The 16,639-nt window shown below is 63.0% G+C and overlaps 3 protein-coding genes across 6 annotated transcripts in view; 2 read left to right on the forward strand and 1 right to left on the reverse strand.

Moving 5' to 3' along the window:
- The first annotated feature begins 3,804 nt into the window (after positions 1-3,804).
- DUS3L (dihydrouridine synthase 3 like) lies at positions 3,805-9,165 on the forward strand. Of its 4 annotated transcripts, none has more exons than XM_058728318.1 (13): positions 3,805-3,941; positions 5,043-5,316; positions 5,571-6,083; positions 6,435-6,476; positions 6,601-6,753; positions 7,015-7,131; positions 7,332-7,397; positions 7,475-7,585; positions 7,837-7,933; positions 8,114-8,189; positions 8,525-8,713; positions 8,789-8,917; positions 9,012-9,165. In XM_058728318.1, exons 2-13 carry the CDS (start codon positions 5,266-5,268, stop codon positions 9,082-9,084), a joined length of 1,617 nt encoding a protein of 538 aa, XP_058584301.1. In that variant the 5' UTR covers positions 3,805-3,941; positions 5,043-5,265; the 3' UTR covers positions 9,085-9,165. The 4 variants fall into 4 exon arrangements, 3 of the variants coding, with proteins under 3 accessions (XP_058584301.1, XP_058584300.1, XP_058584302.1); XM_058728317.1 differs by lacking the exon at positions 3,805-3,941 and adding an exon at positions 4,137-4,364; XM_058728319.1 differs by lacking the exon at positions 3,805-3,941 and adding an exon at positions 4,306-4,418.
- A 136-nt stretch (positions 9,166-9,301) lies between these two features.
- On the forward strand, positions 9,302-11,528 carry PRR22 (proline rich 22). Its single transcript, XM_058728320.1, has 3 exons — positions 9,302-9,826; positions 9,930-9,992; positions 10,390-11,528. Exons 1-3 carry the CDS (start codon positions 9,697-9,699, stop codon positions 11,508-11,510), a joined length of 1,314 nt encoding a protein of 437 aa, XP_058584303.1. The 5' UTR covers positions 9,302-9,696; the 3' UTR covers positions 11,511-11,528.
- A 1,561-nt stretch (positions 11,529-13,089) lies between these two features.
- The window catches only part of CATSPERD (cation channel sperm associated auxiliary subunit delta), a 43,397-nt gene continuing 39,847 nt past the window's right edge, over positions 13,090-16,639 (reverse strand). Inside the window, exons 21-22 of the mRNA XM_058728316.1 lie at positions 14,503-14,660; positions 13,090-13,384 (exon numbers count right to left, since the gene is read on the reverse strand). Of these exons, the coding sequence (XP_058584299.1) occupies positions 13,147-13,384; positions 14,503-14,660 (396 nt within the window). The 3' untranslated portion in view covers positions 13,090-13,146. The remainder of the gene's footprint in view (positions 13,385-14,502; positions 14,661-16,639) is intronic.

The raw sequence follows: 16,639 nt of genomic DNA on the forward strand, positions 1-16,639 counted from the left end.
GATGTCTCCCCCAGGTAGCTCCGGGCAATGCCCCCGCCCCCCACACGGCTCTGTGCTCGGCAGTTGTGAAACCCAAGGACCAGAGAGGTCAAGAGGCTGGCCCAAGGTCACACAGTAGAGAAGAGGCTCCAACCCGGGGCCGGATGATTCCAGAACATTCAGCCCCTGCCCTGGCCACTCCTCCACCCCTGGCCCCCTCCCCCGGGGCTGGCCCCCTGCCCTCCCCGGGCAGTCACTGCTCCCAAGGGGAGCGCTCTGTTCACCGGTGGAGGCCCATGCAGAGATTCTGGGAGGCCAGCGGCTGCTGGCCAAGACACAGACTTGGACTTGGCCGGTGGAGAAGTTTCCATCTTAGCATCAGGAGCTGGTCCAGGCCCCGCGGGCCCAGGGCTACACCCCAGGACCCCCAGGAACCGGTCCTACAGGGGTGGGGGTGGCCCGGAGGCCTCTGCGTCTTCTGTCTGTTCAGGCACCCCCCGCTGGAGCCTCAGTCATCTCCATACCCTGAACGTGACCCCACCCCACAGTGAGCTGCTAACTGGGTTTGCTGGGCCTCAGTTTCCTCAGCTGTGGAATTGCTCCCATATTTGCCCTGTGCCCCGTGCAGACCCTGAGTGGTGGGTAGTGTCGTTCTCCCACGGGGAAATGAGAGGGCTTGTCGGGGGTCACTGGGATGGTGGCCAAGAGGCTCCCCTAAACTAGACTTAAGGGCTCTTAATTTGACAGTCATCCCCACGCTGGACGACGCTGAGAGTGGAGAGAGGCCTCAGCCCCGACAGGGGGACACAGCCCAGGGTCAGAGTTAGGGTCTGGGGGGGCCGGTTAGAGCTGGTGGCCTCGGCCAGGATGGGGCCCTTGAGGCCTGTGGGTGGCAGGAAGGAGCCGGCCGGTTCCAGGCGGGGGAGGACGGGAACAGGAGGGCTGGCAGCCATTTCTGCAGGGCCATTTGCAGCCACAGGACACAGGTCAGGGGCCATGTCCCCGGGGGCCCCAGGTCAGCAAGGTGGGAAAGCCATCAGGCCGGCCCGAGGGAGCCCGGGCGGCGGGACAGGCAGCTGGGTGGGGGCGGGGCTGGGGCTCACAGAGGCACAGCCGCACACACGCAAAAGCCACAAATGTCTACACACTGTCACACACACACATACAATAAGCACAGACACACCCTCACAGACACACATCAACACTCACCCACACTCAGAAACACAATTATATCCACAGACACCCCGCAGTCACACACACTCAGCAGTCACACACACACACACACACACACACACACACACACTCACAGCAGCCCCAGCTGCCAAGGCTCGCGGGCGCCCTGTGCCACACACACACCCCAGCACCCTGGCTCTTGCCATCCACCCGCCCAACTGCTGTCTCGTGTCCTTGGCCTGGGCTGCCCTAATCCCTGTCTCGTGTCCTGAAGCCAGAAGATAAGGGGCAGCTGCAGTCCCAGATAAAGGAGGAGCAGCCACAAATCCGGGGTGGCCCCGGCTGAGTCGGGCACTGAGCCCAGGCCGCACCCGCCTTGCTGCTCCCACCCCATCCGGCCTGGCTAAGAGTGACAGAGACATGGAGGAGGAGAGACACGGGGAGGGGGCAGGGAGACAGAGAAGAGGGACTCGGAGAGAGAGATGTAGACAGAAGCAGAGGGAGAGAGACAGACAGAGACCCCTAGGCAGAGGGAGGGAGAGAGAGTGCACGCAGCATACATAGTGACCGGCCAGAGTGCCAGCAGCGCCTGCCCTGGGCCCTGCCTCCCCGCATCCGAGTGCCTCCGTGTCCCCATCTGTACAGTATCGCCTGTGCCCCTGCCTCCTTCCTCCTTCTTCAAATGAGTCCAGATAGGGCATCCAGGGGCACCAGGGTGGCTCAGGCGGTTGAGCATCTGACTCTTGATCTCGGCTCAGTTGGTGATCTCACAGTTCACGGGATCGAGTCCCAAATCGGGCTCTGAGCTGACAGCACAGAGGACTCTCCTATTCTCTTAAAATAAATAAACTTAAAAAAAAAAAAAGGCATTCAGAGGATGACTCAGGGCTGAATCAGGTAGGGAGGACATCTTCTGAAACGTCCCCACACTCCAGGGCGACACTCCACACTCCAGAGTGACACCTGGAAGTTCTCATCCCCTGCCACAGCCTCAGTGAAGGCAGGATCCCCTAGAGCATTCCCAGCCCCTCTGTGCCTCAGTCTCCCAGCCATGATAAGACGCACTAATTCAGGGGTGCGTAGGTGGCTCAGTCGGTTGAGGTTCCACTTTGGCTCAGGGCATGATTTCACCATTCGGGAAGTTCAATCCCCGCACTGGGGTTGCTGCTGTCAGCGCAGAGCGACTGTGCTTAGGATCCTCCCCTGTCTCCCTCCCTCTCTGCCCCTCCCCACTCGTGCTCTCTTTCTTAAAAATGAGCATTAAAAAAAAAAAAAAAAGATGTGTTCTCTTGGCAAGTGTTCATTGAGCACCTACTGTGTGCTGGGCCTGGTGCTGAGTGCTGGGGACACAGAGTGACTAAGGTGGACCCAACTCCTACCCTCTCTGAACTCATAATCCAGTGGGGAAGATGGTATGTGGCCTGGCAGGCCACAGGATGAGGAGGGCCATGATTCCCGGGCGGGGGGTTGGGGGGACATGCTCAGGTGTGCTGCAGAGCCTGAAGGGGGCAGTATCCCCAGCAGGCGGCAGTTAGAGGGGCTTCTGGAGAAGGAGGAGGGAGGGAGAGGAGGGGAGAACTAGAGGGTGAGTGGAATGAACAAGGTAATTGGGAGCAGGGAAGAGACTTCTTGCAAGAGGGAACGGCATATGCAGAGGCTGAGAGGTAAGACTGGCTCGTGGGAGGTCTGGAATGAACTCGATGCTTGAGTTGAGGGGGTGGTGAGGAATGAAGCTGGGGAAGGCAGCAGGGGCTGGGTCCTGTAGGAACTTGGGGGCTGTGGTACAGGGCTGGGGCAGCGGGGAGACATGGAAGGATTGGGAGCAGGGGAAGGCCGTGGCCAGATTTGTGGCAGGATGGGGCTGTCACAGGCAGGATGGAAGACTGATGCCCAGAAAGGTGGTGATGGACTAGAGAGAGACTCTGGAGGTCAAGTGAGCAGGACACAGGAACCACAGGCTGTGGGGGGAGAGGCGGGCAGCTGATTCCCTGGGCTCTGGCTCAGGACGGTGGAGCGGCCCCTGGGCCAGCAACCTCTGGGACCCATGGATTCAGGTGGATTTGGGATGAATGCCCGTTCCCTCTACACAAGGTCAGAGAGTAGAGTAAGTGACTTAATGCAAGAAAAGGGCTTAGATGAAGTAAGCGCTCAATAATTGCTTAGTTACTAGTAAATAATTAATACTACTCCATTATAATAAGCAATTAATATTACATCATCAATATTTATATTGTTATCAATGGGCAGTCCACAGTACCCTCTCCTCCCCTTACAGGAAGCCTTCCTTGATTGCCTTACACAGAAAGGGCAGGCCATCGCAAGGCAGACCCAGGGAGCCCTTGGAGGCCCCGGAAGAGGGGAGGCTACGTTCAGGCAGCCCTCTGTGGGCCTCAGTTTGCCCACCGATCCAACTATCTCCCTAGGGAGCTGGGGAGCCTGCCGGACGGTGCGGGGAGACTCCTGATGGACCCTCATCGAACAATAGCACGGGCATCTTAGGAGGGAGGAGTGAGCTCCCGGCCCAAGCACAGCTCGGCATGGACTGCAGTGGCTTCTCCCAGTTTTGGATTCCACTAATTCCACCGCTTTATTCCCAGACTGTCCTACAGAGGGCAGCCGAGGCCAGCGACGGGGGACAAACCGCTCCGCCCACACCTCGGCTCCTACACGAGCGCTCAAGGGCAGGGATTCGTCTGTTTCAGTCGCTGCTGTAGCTCTGGCATCTAGGACAGCACCTGGCACGCGGGCACTCAACTAACTACCTGTCGAATGAATGCCCCCGCGTAAAAGTGGTGGAATTTAAGTTTGCTTAAAGCCCCAGCTTTAAAGTTTTTCGAACACTCCTGTGGGCCGACTGCGGCCCGTCGGGGGAGGCTCGCGTGCGGCGGGAGAGTCAACAAGCACCTGCTCGCCCCGCAGACAGCTCAGCGGTACCACCGGGCCTGGGACCCGAGGCTCCGCCCCCACGAGGCTCCGCCCCCACGCGTCGACGCTCGTATAATGGCGTCACTTGGAGAGCCCCGGCCTGCGCGTTTCCCCAGCCCGACCGGGAAGACGCACTCGCGACCCGGAAGGCCTTCCCGCCACACTCCGAGGCGGGCGTGAGGGGGGTCGATGGCGGAGGGAGCGGCGGAGGCCCCAGCAGAGAGTGGTGGCGGCGGCGACTCGGGAGCCAGCGCGCCGGAGCGGGGGGTGGCGCCCATTAAACCTCAGTGAGTCGCCGGGGCCGGGGGAGAACCTCACGAGGCCTTCCCGGCAGCTGCCAGGTGTGCTGGGCGTGCTGGGCGACGGGGGCAGCAGCCCACACGGGAAGCTCGCAGGCTCTTCAGTCTGGGCCGTCCCACCGCCCGCGGGGACCGCGGCGCCTCCGGACACCGCGCGCGTTGGGGGCTGTCACGTGTGCTGAGGACCCCCACGGTGCCTGCCGGGGCGGGCAGGGTTTGCGGCCCGGGGCCGCAGTGCGTGCTGGGGACTGTAGTCTCCGCGTACGGCGGGAACGGCACTGGGGCACCTCCGGCCAACCTCGGGCTTGTGTCTGAAGCGAGGGCCGTGGGGCACGCTGGGGAATGTGGCGGCCGTGGCCCCGTTGCAAGGCATGCAGGGACATGTAGTTTTCTCTGGCCGAGCGTGGCCAGGGACGTTCAGGTCTGTTTGTAGTTTGGCTCAACGCTGTGGGCAGTGGGACCCAGGCACAAAATAGGTCCTGCCTGTGGCCTCGAGGTGCATCCGGGCCAGTAGTCGGCGGGTTCTAAGCAGTGCGCCTCCCATCAGCAGAAGCACTTAAGCAGGGACAGGCGTTCGCAGCCCCTTTCCCCAGCGTGCATTGCGACTGAGCTCCAGAAAGGACTTCCCTCCACAAGCCCTTTCTCCCACCGCCTCTCTACTGGCAGATACCTCACCACCAAGGAGCGGTTCCACGAGTTTCTGGAAGCCAGAGGGGAGGAGAAGCCCAGCCAGGAAACCGAGGCAGGAGACCCTGGTGGCAATGACCTGGTTGAACCTGAGGCCAAGCGGATCCGACTGGAAGATGGGCAGACGGGGGAGGCAGCTGAACCTGGGGAGCAGCCGCAGGTTCAGAAGAGGGCCCGGGGCCAGAACAAAGGGCGGCCCCACATGAAACCCACCCACTATGACAATAATAGGCTCTGCCCCTCCCTGGTCCAGGTGAGTAATTGTTGCTTGAAAGTCCCAGAGACCTGCGGTCTGAGCCGCCATGCCCCCAGTTTGATCCTCAGGAAGTTATGGCATAAGAGTCATTATTATTCCCATCTTTCAGCTGGACTAACAGGCTCGATGATGTCACCCGTGCGCCCAAGGACACACAGCCGGGAGGGGAGGGATTTGAGGTTCTCCGCCAGGCTGCCTGGCTGCCTCAGCCCCTTCCCGTCCTCCCTCGTTGCCCCTTCGTTTCCACGCAGGAATCAGCCGCAAAGTGTTTCTTCGGTGACCGCTGCCGTTTCCTGCATGATGTGCGCCGCTACCTGGAAACCAAGCCGTCGGACCTGGGCCCCCGCTGTGTGCTGTTCGAGACCTTTGGCAGGTGTCCCTATGGTGTCACCTGCCGCTTCGCCGGGGTGCATCTGGGACCCGACGGCCAGAACCTAGTGCGGGAGGAGTGGGTCCAGGCCCCGCCCGTGCGCAACGGCCTGGACAAGGCCCTGCAGCAGTTGCTGCGAAAGCGCAAGGTCCGCTTTGAACGCGCCGAGCAGGCCCTACGCCAGCTGAGCGGGGACCGGGTGCCAGGCCCCTCCCCCGCTGCCGTAGTCCCCAAGGTCACGGGGGCCGAAAGCACCCCCGGGCAGGACAGTGGTGACACCCAGCAGGCCCTCCCGGGGCCGGACGCCGGTGCCCTTCCCAGCGGCTCGGTGTGGACCCGTGGGCCCCTGACGGATGAGGACGTAGTCAGGCTGCGGCCTTGTGAGAAGAGAAAGGTACGTGTTTCGGGCTTCTTGTTCGGGGCAGCGGTAGCGGCGGGGGCGGAGAGAGCCGGACAGAGAGTCAGGGCTGGGACGGAGGGAGGCACAGGGAAAGGCTTCCTGCAGGAAGGGGCATCGGGGTGGGGTTTTGGCAGTCGGGTCGGAGCTCTGCAGCAGGGGAGCGCGCGGAGAACGGAGCGGTCCTCGTGGAGGGATGCGTTGACGTGTGCTGAGGCGCGGAGGGGGGCGCTGCCGGGGCCGGGCAGGGCAGGGCAGGGCAGGTGCTAGGCCGGGGAGAGGGGAGGCTCGAGAGCCCTCGCAAGCCCGGCCGGAGGGGCGAGCTTCCCTGTGTTTACTGCCCTGCAGCTGGACATCCACGGCAAACTGTACCTGGCCCCCCTCACCACGGTAGGTCAGCCCGACGATGCCGAGTGACCTCCCCTGCCTGGTGGGTCCTGGGGCTGGGGCGGGCGTCTGGGGTCCCCACCTGCCGCGTCCTCACGTGTGTGCGTCTCCCCCCGCCGCCCCCCAGTGCGGGAACCTGCCCTTCCGGCGGATCTGTAAGCGCTTCGGGGCCGACGTGACGTGTGGGGAGATGGCCGTGTGCACCAACCTGCTGCAGGGCCAGACGTCCGAGTGGGCTCTGCTCAGACGCCACCAATGCGAGGATGTCTTTGGCGTCCAGGTGGGTGTTGCCCGAGGGAGGGAGGCGGGAAGGGCCGAGGGGCTCTTGGCTGCCTGGTTTTAGAGCAGGGTTCGGGGCCGGATCTCCGACTCAGTCACTCCCAGACCCCTCTTGCCTCAGCCATGGGCCAGAGCGCTGACCCGATGCCCCGTCAAGGGCTGAGGGCCTTGGCCCGGGGCCACTGCGGGAAGACGGGGCCGCTGTCCGGATCCCCGTGGTGGGCGGGGGCGGTCTGGACCAGCTCTTCACCACCTGCCGCAGCTCGAGGGCGCCTTCCCTGACACCATGACCAAGTGCGCCGAGCTGCTCAACCGCACCATCGAGGTGGATTTCGTGGATATCAACGTCGGGTGCCCCATTGACCTTGTGTACAAGAAGGTAACGGCCGCTCGGCCCTGGACCCCCACGGTGTGGGTGGGGCAGAAGCCTGGGATCTGGCCTTGCCCCCTGCCGAGTCCCTGGAGACCCGCGGGCATCTCTGTGCCTCGGTTTGCCCGTCTGGGCAGCAGAGGCTGAGAAGGGCGTCAGGCCCGGCCTGCCTCCCGGCCTCCCTTGCTCCAGCCGCCCGTTTTTCCCAGGGCGGGGGCTGTGCCCTCATGAACCGCTCGGCCAAGTTCCAGCAGATCGTCCGCGGCATGAACCAGGTACGCGCCTCGACGTCCCTGCCTTGTCCCCAGCCCAGCCCAGCCCCGGGCCCCGCTGACTGTAGCCATCGCCGCAGGTGCTGGACGTGCCCCTGACGGTGAAGATCCGCACGGGCGTCCAGGAGCGTGTGAACCTGGCGCACCGGCTGCTGCCCGAGCTGCGGGACTGGGGCGCGGCCCTGGTCACGGTGGGTCTCGGGGCACAGAGGGTGTCGGGGCCGCGGGAGCGCTCGGCCGCCCTTCCTAACGGTCCCTCTCTGCCCGTCTCTCCCTCTTGCTCTCCGGCTCTCCCTTCATCTCTGTCTCCGTCTCCGTCTGTCTCTTTGCCTCTCTGTCTCTCCCTCTCAGCCTGTCCCTCTTGATCTCTCTGGGTCTCTTTCTCTGTGTCTGATTCTCCGCCTCCTGGGTCCTCCCTCCCCGCGCGTGGCTGCCTTTTCAGCTCCACGGCCGATCTCGGGAGCAGCGCTACACCAAGCTGGCCGACTGGCAGTACATCGAGCAGTGCGTGACAGCGGCCAGCCCCATGCCCCTGTTCGGTGGGTCCCCCGCCACCTGGCTCAGACCTCCCGCCAGCCCTGCGCTCTCTCGGGCCGCATGCCTGGACCCCCACCGCCGGGACCCTTCCCTGCCCTCGTGGGTGTCGCTGGGCTGGCAGGAGCTCTCCCAGAGCTCCCATCGACACGCGGCTCCCTGAGACCCCAGCCTCTGTCCCTCAGGAAACGGGGACATCCTGTCGTATGAGGATGCCAACCGTGCCCTGCAGACTGGCGTCGCCGGGATCATGATCGCCCGGTGAGTGTGCTCCGTGCGTGGAAGTATCGCAGAGCGTGGGGAAGGCGCCGGCGCATCCGAGCTTTGTTACGGCCGCCGCCGCCCCCAGCCTCGCTGCCTCGTTCCCCCCGCTCTCCGTCCCCAGCAGGTGGCTCTGCCAGGACACGGGGCGGAGAGATGGGGTCCCGGCCGCCGGCGGGGGTCGGGAGGGGACCGGACATTCGCGCCCGTGTGGGCTGGCACTCTTGGGCTTTGGTGGTCGGGTGAGCTTAGCTGCGAGGCAGGGACCAGGGCTCCGTCCTGACGGCCCCCTGCCCTGCCCTGCCCTGCCCGCCCGCCCGCCCGCCCGCCCGCAGCGGTGCCCTGCTGAAGCCGTGGCTGTTCACGGAGATCAAGGAGCAGCGGCACTGGGACATCTCGTCGTCCGAGCGCCTGGCCATCCTGCAGGACTTCACGCGCTACGGCCTGGAGCACTGGGGCTCAGACACGCAGGGCGTGGAGAAGACCCGGCGATTCCTCCTCGAGTGGCTTTCCTTCCTGTGCAGGTGGGCGCCCGCGCTGTGCGGCTTGGGGGGCTGTGGGTGGACGGCTTGGCCTGACCCCGCGCCCGCCACCTGCAGGTACGTGCCCGTGGGCCTGCTGGAGCGGCTCCCGCAGAGGATCAACGAGCGGCCGCCCTACTACCTGGGCCGCAACTACCTGGAGACGCTCATGGCCAGCCAGAAGGCGGCCGACTGGATCCGAATCAGGTGCCAGGAAACCGAGGTGCCGCGGTGTGGACGGCTGGGGGGGCCAGGGGGCCCCAGGCCTGACCCTGCCCTCTGCCCTCTGCCCTCTTCACAGTGAGATGCTGCTGGGACCCGTGCCACCCAACTTCGTCTTTCTGCCAAAGCACAAGGCCAACGCGTACAAGTAGTCGTGGGGGTGGGAAGGGGCGTCTGAGGGCCCAGCGGGGTCTCCTGCTGTGTGAGCACACAATAAATTTTATTCTTTTAAAGCCCAGGCCTTTCTGTCACCCCAAAGCTTCCCCGTCCCGCTCCAGTCAGCTTTGTCTCGACACCGGGCCATCCCTATCCCCCTCGGTTCCCTTTTCTTTCTCATCTGCGAGAGTCCCCGGCTGTCCCCATGGGCCCAGCCCTGTGCCGCCCGCCGCTGCCGCCCAGAGAGGCTCAAACCGCAAGGAAGCCACAAGGGCTCACGAGGCGGGGGCCTCGGCCTGCGGGGGTTTGGGTCCGGGCGGGCTGCCTGGAGGAAGGCGCTCTGGGGCAGTCCAGAGCGTTGCCGGAGGCAGCAGACGGGAGTCCGGGGTCTGCCCTGCCATCTGTGAGGCCTGTCTCTGGCCGTCCCCCCCCCACAGCCCCTGACGCCGGAATCCCGACCAGTGGGCGGGCCGCAGCCTGGAACCCGCCGCCCAGAGTAACCAGGCAAACAGAACTCTGTAGGACTCTGAACCTGTTCTCCGGGTGGGCCGCCAGTGCTCCCACCTGCTGCCCTCCTGGCTTGCCCGGGCCGGGACCCCTGCCTCCCCATGCAGCACCCCAAACCCTTCTATGCACCCACAGCTCCCCAAGAAGGCTTCAGCTCCCGGGGCCCAGTTGGCACTGAGGGGCCAGGCAGTCAGCCTCTCCCCACCTGCACGGAGCCTCTTCCTACTGTGGGTATGAGTTGGAGGGCGCTAGATGTGGGGCGGGCGTGGGGGTGCCCGATGGGGTGGGGGACCGGGGCTCGGGCCCCCACCCACCTGCCTGCTTTTGTCCCCAGGTTCCTCCAACCTGTATCAGCCCCTAAACCCGGAGAAAGAGGTGTTTCCAGCCCCTCCGGCAGGTACCAGCCTCCCCGCAACCCTTGACGAGGACTCGGGGGGGTTGGGGGGGATGTGGAGCCATCTAGGCCTGTCTTGCCCATGCCCCTGACCTTAGGTGGCCCCCAGAAGGTAAGGCCTGTGTCTCTTGTCCCTCAGGCCTTTAAGGGCAAAGCCTGTGCCCCCATTCCCAGACAGGTCTCCCCCCAAATGATGCCCAGGGCCCCTGACTCCCAGATGGGTCCCCAAAGGCAGGAGCTATGTCCCCATCCCTCAAATGGGCCCCAAAGCCAGGTCTGTGTTTCCCGTCCCCAGATGGGCCCTGCAGGTTTGGGCTGTGCCTCTCCCCCATCCCCCCTGTACTCCTCCCCTCATGGGGGTTCCCAGAGCTCCTCTCAGAACTCCCTCCCTGGCCTGCAGGTTTCCAGATGGCACCCTGCGGGTGCTTCTTTGACCCCCGCATCTACCGAATCGAGTGGGCCACCACTGACTTCGGCCAGTCGTCCCTGTACAAGCTGACGGCAGTGGGCGGTGGGGGGCCCCCCGGGGGTCCGGCGGGGGGCCCCGCCTCGCCAGGCACCTACCTCCTAGAGCCCCAGCACTACCTCAAAGCCCCAGTGCCGGCCCCACCACCCCCGCCCTACCCGCGTTACCTGCCGGTGCCCGGGGGCCCCCAGTACCTCATGCCCTACTTCCCCCCCGAGGGGCTGGGGCCGGAGGCTCTGGGCTTTGTGGGGGAAGGGGGGCCCCCCGCCTTCATGGAGCTGCCCCCATCCCTGCTCAAGGAAGGCCCAGGGCCGCCCCCACCTGTCCCCAAGGAGAACAAGCTGCCTCCCTTGCTCATCACGCTTCCCGCTGAGGCCGCGCTGCCCCCCGGCGCCTATGGCCACCTCAAGGGCAGCCTCAGTCAACTCCACGGGCCCGGTGAGCCCCTGGCCTTCCCCTCCAAGGAGCTGCAGGGCGGTGGGGCTGGGCCGGCCCTGCTGTACCCGCCGGGCCCCGGGAAGCCCAAGGTGGCCGAGGCAGAGGCGGCCCCGCTGGGGGTGGGCGAGGCCAGGGCCCCCGAGGCAGCCAGGGCCTTCGTGCTGCCTGAGAAGGTGCTTCTGGAAGACGCCATGAAACTCTTCGATTGCTTGCCGGGCAACGCCGAGCCCGAGGGGTCCCCACGCAAGGCCCCCGGACCGGCCCTGCTGGATAGCGGGGGCGGCGGAGACGACTCGTCCGGTGACATCCGCTCGTTGCACCTGCCGGACGAACTGCTGTCCTTTGACTACAGCGTGCCTGAGATCCTGGACACCGTGTCCAACGTGGACTGCCTTTTCGGCTTCAAGGCGCTTGATGAGGAGCCGGTGCCCTGCCCAGGGCCCCCCGCCGCCAGCACCGTGGCCCCTGCCTTGCGACCTGAGCTGCCCGGCAGGAGGAAGGCTGGCACCTCGTCCACCAAGAAGGGGAGGCAGGGAGGCAAGGGCAAGCAGGCTGCGGGCCCGGCCAGTGCCGCCCCCTCGGGGCCCAGGCAGGACCTGGGAGCCGGCCCCCATTAAAATGGATTTGACCTCTCGGCTCACTGTCAGCTCGGTCGCATCAGGGCCCAGGGACGGTAGGCTGAGGCTGGCCGTGGGGGGCTGTCCCCTCCTCCGCCCTGTCGCGGGGGCGCTGGTTCGCACGGGAAGGCCCAGCAGCCCCTCGGCACCTCCTGGGTGCTGGGCTTCCAGAGCTGAGCTGCGGAGGCTTAGAGTCCCAGGGAATCCTAAACCACCCCCCCGCTCCGAGCCCTGGAAAATCGGGAGTCAGCCTGCAGGGATGGGCGCTTCCGGAAGGTGGGGAGATGCCGTCCATTTCTGTAAGGATCTGTTGCCCGAGTGGTGAACGGGTTGCCCAGAGAGGGGTGGGAGATGAGGCCTCCCCCCACCCCTCTCTCCCCCTGCAGAGGAGGAAGGGACCCTCCTGCCCCAGGGCCTGGGCTGGGTCCCTGGGACCTTTGTTGTTGGGCTCTGCTGGGGTAGCCCTGGGGTGGCTGGGGTGGGCCCCCCTTCCCTGAACCCTCATTCCTAAGTTCGGGGGAGAGACAGCTGCTGGAACCGTGCTGCGGGCTGTGTGGCCGCGTCTGCGCTTACCCTGCCCGGCCCTGTTCTGGGCCTGGACAGAGAGGCCAGGAGCTCACTTCGCCCAGCTTCCTTCTGAGCCCCCCTCTCCCTGCAGCCCCATCTGGGGTATCTTTGAGACGAAACTCCAGGGCATTCGGTGAAGGGAAGGCCCTGGCACGTGACGTAAGAGGATGGATTCGGTTTCCTTGGAGAAATGTTTGCTGCCGAGAGACGCCCGCCCAGGGAGGGCGGGGTAGGTGTGCGCGTGGAGGTTCCCCACCCCTGGATCGCGACTGTTTGGGACAACTGAGGACGCCCACAATATACACCTAAGAATAATCAGGAAAGTCATGGGACTTAGGATGGGATGGCTGTCCCGGGCCGCCGGGGGTTCAGAATGAGGCGGTGGGTGGGGAGGGAAACCCTGGTGAACGGGTAGGTAGACTACACGTACCCGTGTACATTGTATATACGCGTGTGCACACGTCTGTGCACACGTGTACGTGCTATCTACATGCATGTGTAGAACAGGCATGCATATCTATACACGTGTATAGGTCTGTGCCCGCATGTGTGTAACCTAGGTGAATACACGCTATGGGCGTATATGTGCATTGCACGCACATGCGTGGACACGTGCATACGTACGCACACGAGTCCCAGGTATACACATGTACACGTGGCAAATCTGCCCGACTTGTTTGTGCACGTAGCAAAACACACGTGTACGTGTTTGTATACACGTTAGGGTTTGTACCCAGGAAATGCAATCCCTCAGGCCGCGGTCTCCTACAGACATCCCCCCACTTGTCCTTGGGCCTCGTCCTCTACAGGACACGTTACCGCGTCTCCTGCTTTTCGGAGACTTGCCTCTTGTCCCCCCGATGCCTGTGCTGGTTTATGTCACCGGCCTGCCCACCTCCTGTCCCAGCCCACGTAGGTGCCACGTGCAGAGGAACTCTGACGTGAGGATGTGGAGAGAGACAGTGACGGTGGGGTGTCGGGAAAACAAACCACGCCTGATACGCGCTGCTGCTGGCTTTTTTCCAGAATGCTTTGTTTTAAGACAACTCTGGGCTCCTCCGCTGTGCGCTCAGCGCCTGCCTTGGAAACACGGGCAAAGGTTTCTGAGTCTCCTGCACAGATTCATCCAGAACTCCTTGAGTCTGAGGCCCTTCTCGGTGTGCAGCAGTTTGGGGATCATGTAGGCCGACCACACGGACAGCAGCATGGCCATTATGAGCGGGATGATGGTGACCGTCGTCGGGATGATGGACGGGGGCAAGGCCCCATAGACGTAGACGCTGAAGGTGGTCTCCAGGTGACAGTAACTGCAAAGGGGCAGTTGGGGAGAGGCCATGGGGCACTGCCCTTCACCCCGGTAAATGTTAAAACCCACAGACGGGACCGTTGGGCCCCGGGTGCTGGGCTGGGACACCGAGTTCCATGTGTGTCCACTTCAGCTTGTATCCGAGTGCTTTGGCGACAGTCATGTTTTCCCTCCCAGCATCCCTGTCCTCCCCTCCTCTGGGGACAGGGTGTCCCCTCAACTCCGTGCCCAGGCTCAACCTAGAGACGCAAACAGACCAACCCATTGCTGACCGGAAGCGGAGGGTGGGCACGATGGGGCCACAGGCACCCAGCAGGCGGGGGTAGCAGGCCAGGAGGGAAGGGCATCCCAGGAGAGGGGACCCAGCGTATAGGAGAACTCAGCAGGGTTCAGCTGGCAGCGCGGTGCGGAGAGAGGAGGTGACGGGCTCGGAGGCAGTCCCCTCTCTCCTCCGGATGTGCCACCCCAAGCCTCCCGCCCATGGCCATCCCAGAGTTGGCCCCCCTAGGTCAGGGTGTGGCTCTCAAGGGAAGGCAGGGTCTCCATGTGCTTAGGGGGGCGGACTTTGTATTTGGAGAGGACAGATGATGCGGGGGATTGTCCCCTAGTGCCCCGTCCGGTGGGAGACATTGATAATCCAGACCAGCACACGTAGAAACGTCCTCGCGCACGGGGGTGGTAACCATTTGTAGGGAGCGCCGATTCCCATGGTGTGAATTCTGCCCCTGTAGCTGACCTCAGGCTACCAGTGCAAAGACAGTTAGCTTCCCAAACCCCTGTATATTTAAGAGTCAGCTCCTGTACTCCACCAGCGGGATGTGGTTTGCGGGAGGGATTCTGGTCCCCGAGGGCAGGGACGTGGCCTCTGGTCATTGCTGTTGCCCCAGCGCCCAGCATGGGCTCTGAGTGAGGACTTACTTAGCGAGTGAACAGATGTCTTTCAGAACTTAAGAGTATCAACCTTCCCAGGGACTGTCTGGGCTGCCGGGAAAATTGATGTTTATCTGGGACGTGCCAAGGGGTGGGAGAAAGGTGGGTCCCTCACGTGTGTGACCTGCCCTAGGGGAGCCATCCCCCCGCCCCCAGGCCTCTGGCGCAGGGCGACCCGCCCCTGCTCACCTGTAGTAGGGATCCACGATAGAAAGGAAGAAGACATAGATCCCGTTCCTTTGGTCAAAAATAACCTTGTTTGCTGTTGGGCCTCCCAAGATCTGATACGGGACATCTGGCCATCTCAGAGGGGCGTCGTTGTCGGGGTCATGGCAGCTGATGTAGTTCTGGGGAGAAGGACAGAGGCGTGGCCACCAGCTCAGGGGCCGGGGAGGGCCGGGCCAGCGCCCGCAGATGCGCCCCGTGCGTGCACGGCCCCGCCTGCGACACGTCTCACCAAACGCTCATGGGTGGGCGTCTAGGGCCAGGTGCTAGTGGGCAGGTGGTTCGTGGCCTTCGTGGGGGACGCCGTGGATGGCTGCTCGGTCTTTATCCTGCCCCCCCTGCTTCTGGGCCTTCCCAAGCTATGGGGGTGGCAGCTTCACAGAATCCCTTACAGTCCTGAGTCTGGGTCTGGGCGCTGCCGGCTACACGTACAACTGGTGTTGTGGGCTGAGGTGAGCCCCCACCCCCGTCGCATGTTGGAGTCCTAACCCCCGACGGCTCAGAATGTGACCTTATCCAGAGATGGCGTCTCTTTCACGTAAATCTGGTTAAAGTGAGGTCATCAGGATGGGCCCTGCTCCAGTATGACCGGCGTCCTTATAAACAGGGGACGTTTGGACACAGGCATGCACAGGGAGAACATCAGTGTGAAGACAGAGGCAGAAACTGGGGTGTGTGTCTACAGGCCAAGGAACGCCAAAGGGGGCCAGCAAACCACGAGCAGCCAAGCCTGGAACAGAGTCTCGCTCTCAGAAGGAAACAGCCTTGCCAGCACATTGGTCCCAGACGCCTGGGAAAGTTCCTCCAGAGCTGGGGAAGCATAAATCTCCGGTTCGTGGTGTTTTTGCTACAGCAGCCCCGGCCAGCTAAGACACCTGGGAAATCTGAAGATACAGAGGAGACCCAGCCACCTTCCTGGGGCTTCTTGTTGGCATGGCCACCGAGCGTGGTCGTGGCACCAAGATGTGGCTGGGTGGGGGCAGGAGCTTTTCTGCCCCGTCTTCAGATCCCAGGATTTCATATAAAGGGGGAACCTCCCTGAAAACTCAACAGGTGCATCAGGCTGCCTGACTGAGCTGAAGACCTGTCTCTTCTGCACTATTTGCTGGTGGACCCAGAAAGGAGGGAGCTGGGCTTGTAGACAAAAGAAGAGAAAGAAAATTTTAAAGCAAGAAAGTCAAAGTCATAGCCCAGCAATATGAAAAATAAAGGACTGGGGCGCCTGGGGGGCTCAGCTAGTTGAGCATCTGACTCTTGATTTCTGCAAGAAATCGGCCCCAGGGTTGTGGGATCGGGCCTTGAGTCAGGATCCGCACTGATAGCATGGAGCCTGCTTGGGATTCTCTCTCTCTCTCTCTCTCTCTCTCTCTCTCTCTCTCTCTCTCTCAAAAAAAAAAAAAAAAAAAAGACTCATTTTGCATGGCAAAAGCGAAAACCTGAAAGACATAAAAGATAAACTGAGGGAAATGTTTGCAACTCATATTGCAGTAAAGGGTTAACCTCACAGATCTATAAAGAGCTCTTGAAAAGTGAGGAGAGTCTGAAATCCCAGCAGAAAAAGTGGACACAGACTGAACACAATCCACAGTGCAGAGAAGTGAAAATGGCCCTCAAACAGGAAAAGACACAGCCTGGTCCGCCGTGGAGGAAGTGCACGCGGAAACAGACAAGGTCCTCCCGAGATAGTACACCTAGCTGGTGCGCTGTGGAGAGACAGGTGTCCGTGCACTGTGGTGAGAGGCACCGTGACACCACCCACGGAGGGGGCCTTAGTGGCATCCGCCTATAAGCCAGTAGGCACTTCCCTGGCCTGAAAACAGTCCTGCAGGACCAAGGGACTCAAGCTGGTGGGTAGAAGTGAGAGACCGGAAACATCCCGCGCCCGGCTGTTGGGCAGCAGAAAAACCCTGGAGCACCCATCCTGTGGAGGGTGGTCATGTGACTTTAAAAGGAAGAAGCCCCCCCATGCCTCCTCCCCTTCGTGCACACCGCTCTTCCCATCAAGAGGTGGGGTCTGGGTGGGCCCTGGAAACTGCTTCTGACCAGTAGAACAGGCCCGGGGGGGGGGGGGGGGGGGGGCTGGGGGAAGGGGCTGGGCCTG

This window comes from Neofelis nebulosa, chromosome 4, assembly GCF_028018385.1.
Source record: "Neofelis nebulosa isolate mNeoNeb1 chromosome 4, mNeoNeb1.pri, whole genome shotgun sequence".
In the NCBI taxonomy this organism is placed as follows: domain Eukaryota; kingdom Metazoa; phylum Chordata; class Mammalia; order Carnivora; family Felidae; genus Neofelis; species Neofelis nebulosa.

Coding starts and splice junctions, on each gene's coding strand:
- DUS3L (XM_058728317.1), top strand. CDS start 4,267: ATGGCGGAGGGAGCGGCGGAGGCCCCAGCAGAGAGTGGTGGCGGCGGC. Junction 7,132..7,331: donor TTGACCTTGTGTACAAGAAG/GTAACGGCCGCT, acceptor CGTTTTTCCCAG/GGCGGGGGCTGTGCCCTCAT. Junction 8,190..8,524: donor GCCGGGATCATGATCGCCCG/GTGAGTGTGCTC, acceptor GCCCGCCCGCAG/CGGTGCCCTGCTGAAGCCGT.
- PRR22 (XM_058728320.1), top strand. CDS start 9,697: ATGCAGCACCCCAAACCCTTCTATGCACCCACAGCTCCCCAAGAAGGC. Junction 9,827..9,929: donor GGAGCCTCTTCCTACTGTGG/GTATGAGTTGGA, acceptor TTTTGTCCCCAG/GTTCCTCCAACCTGTATCAG. Junction 9,993..10,389: donor GTTTCCAGCCCCTCCGGCAG/GTACCAGCCTCC, acceptor CCTGGCCTGCAG/GTTTCCAGATGGCACCCTGC.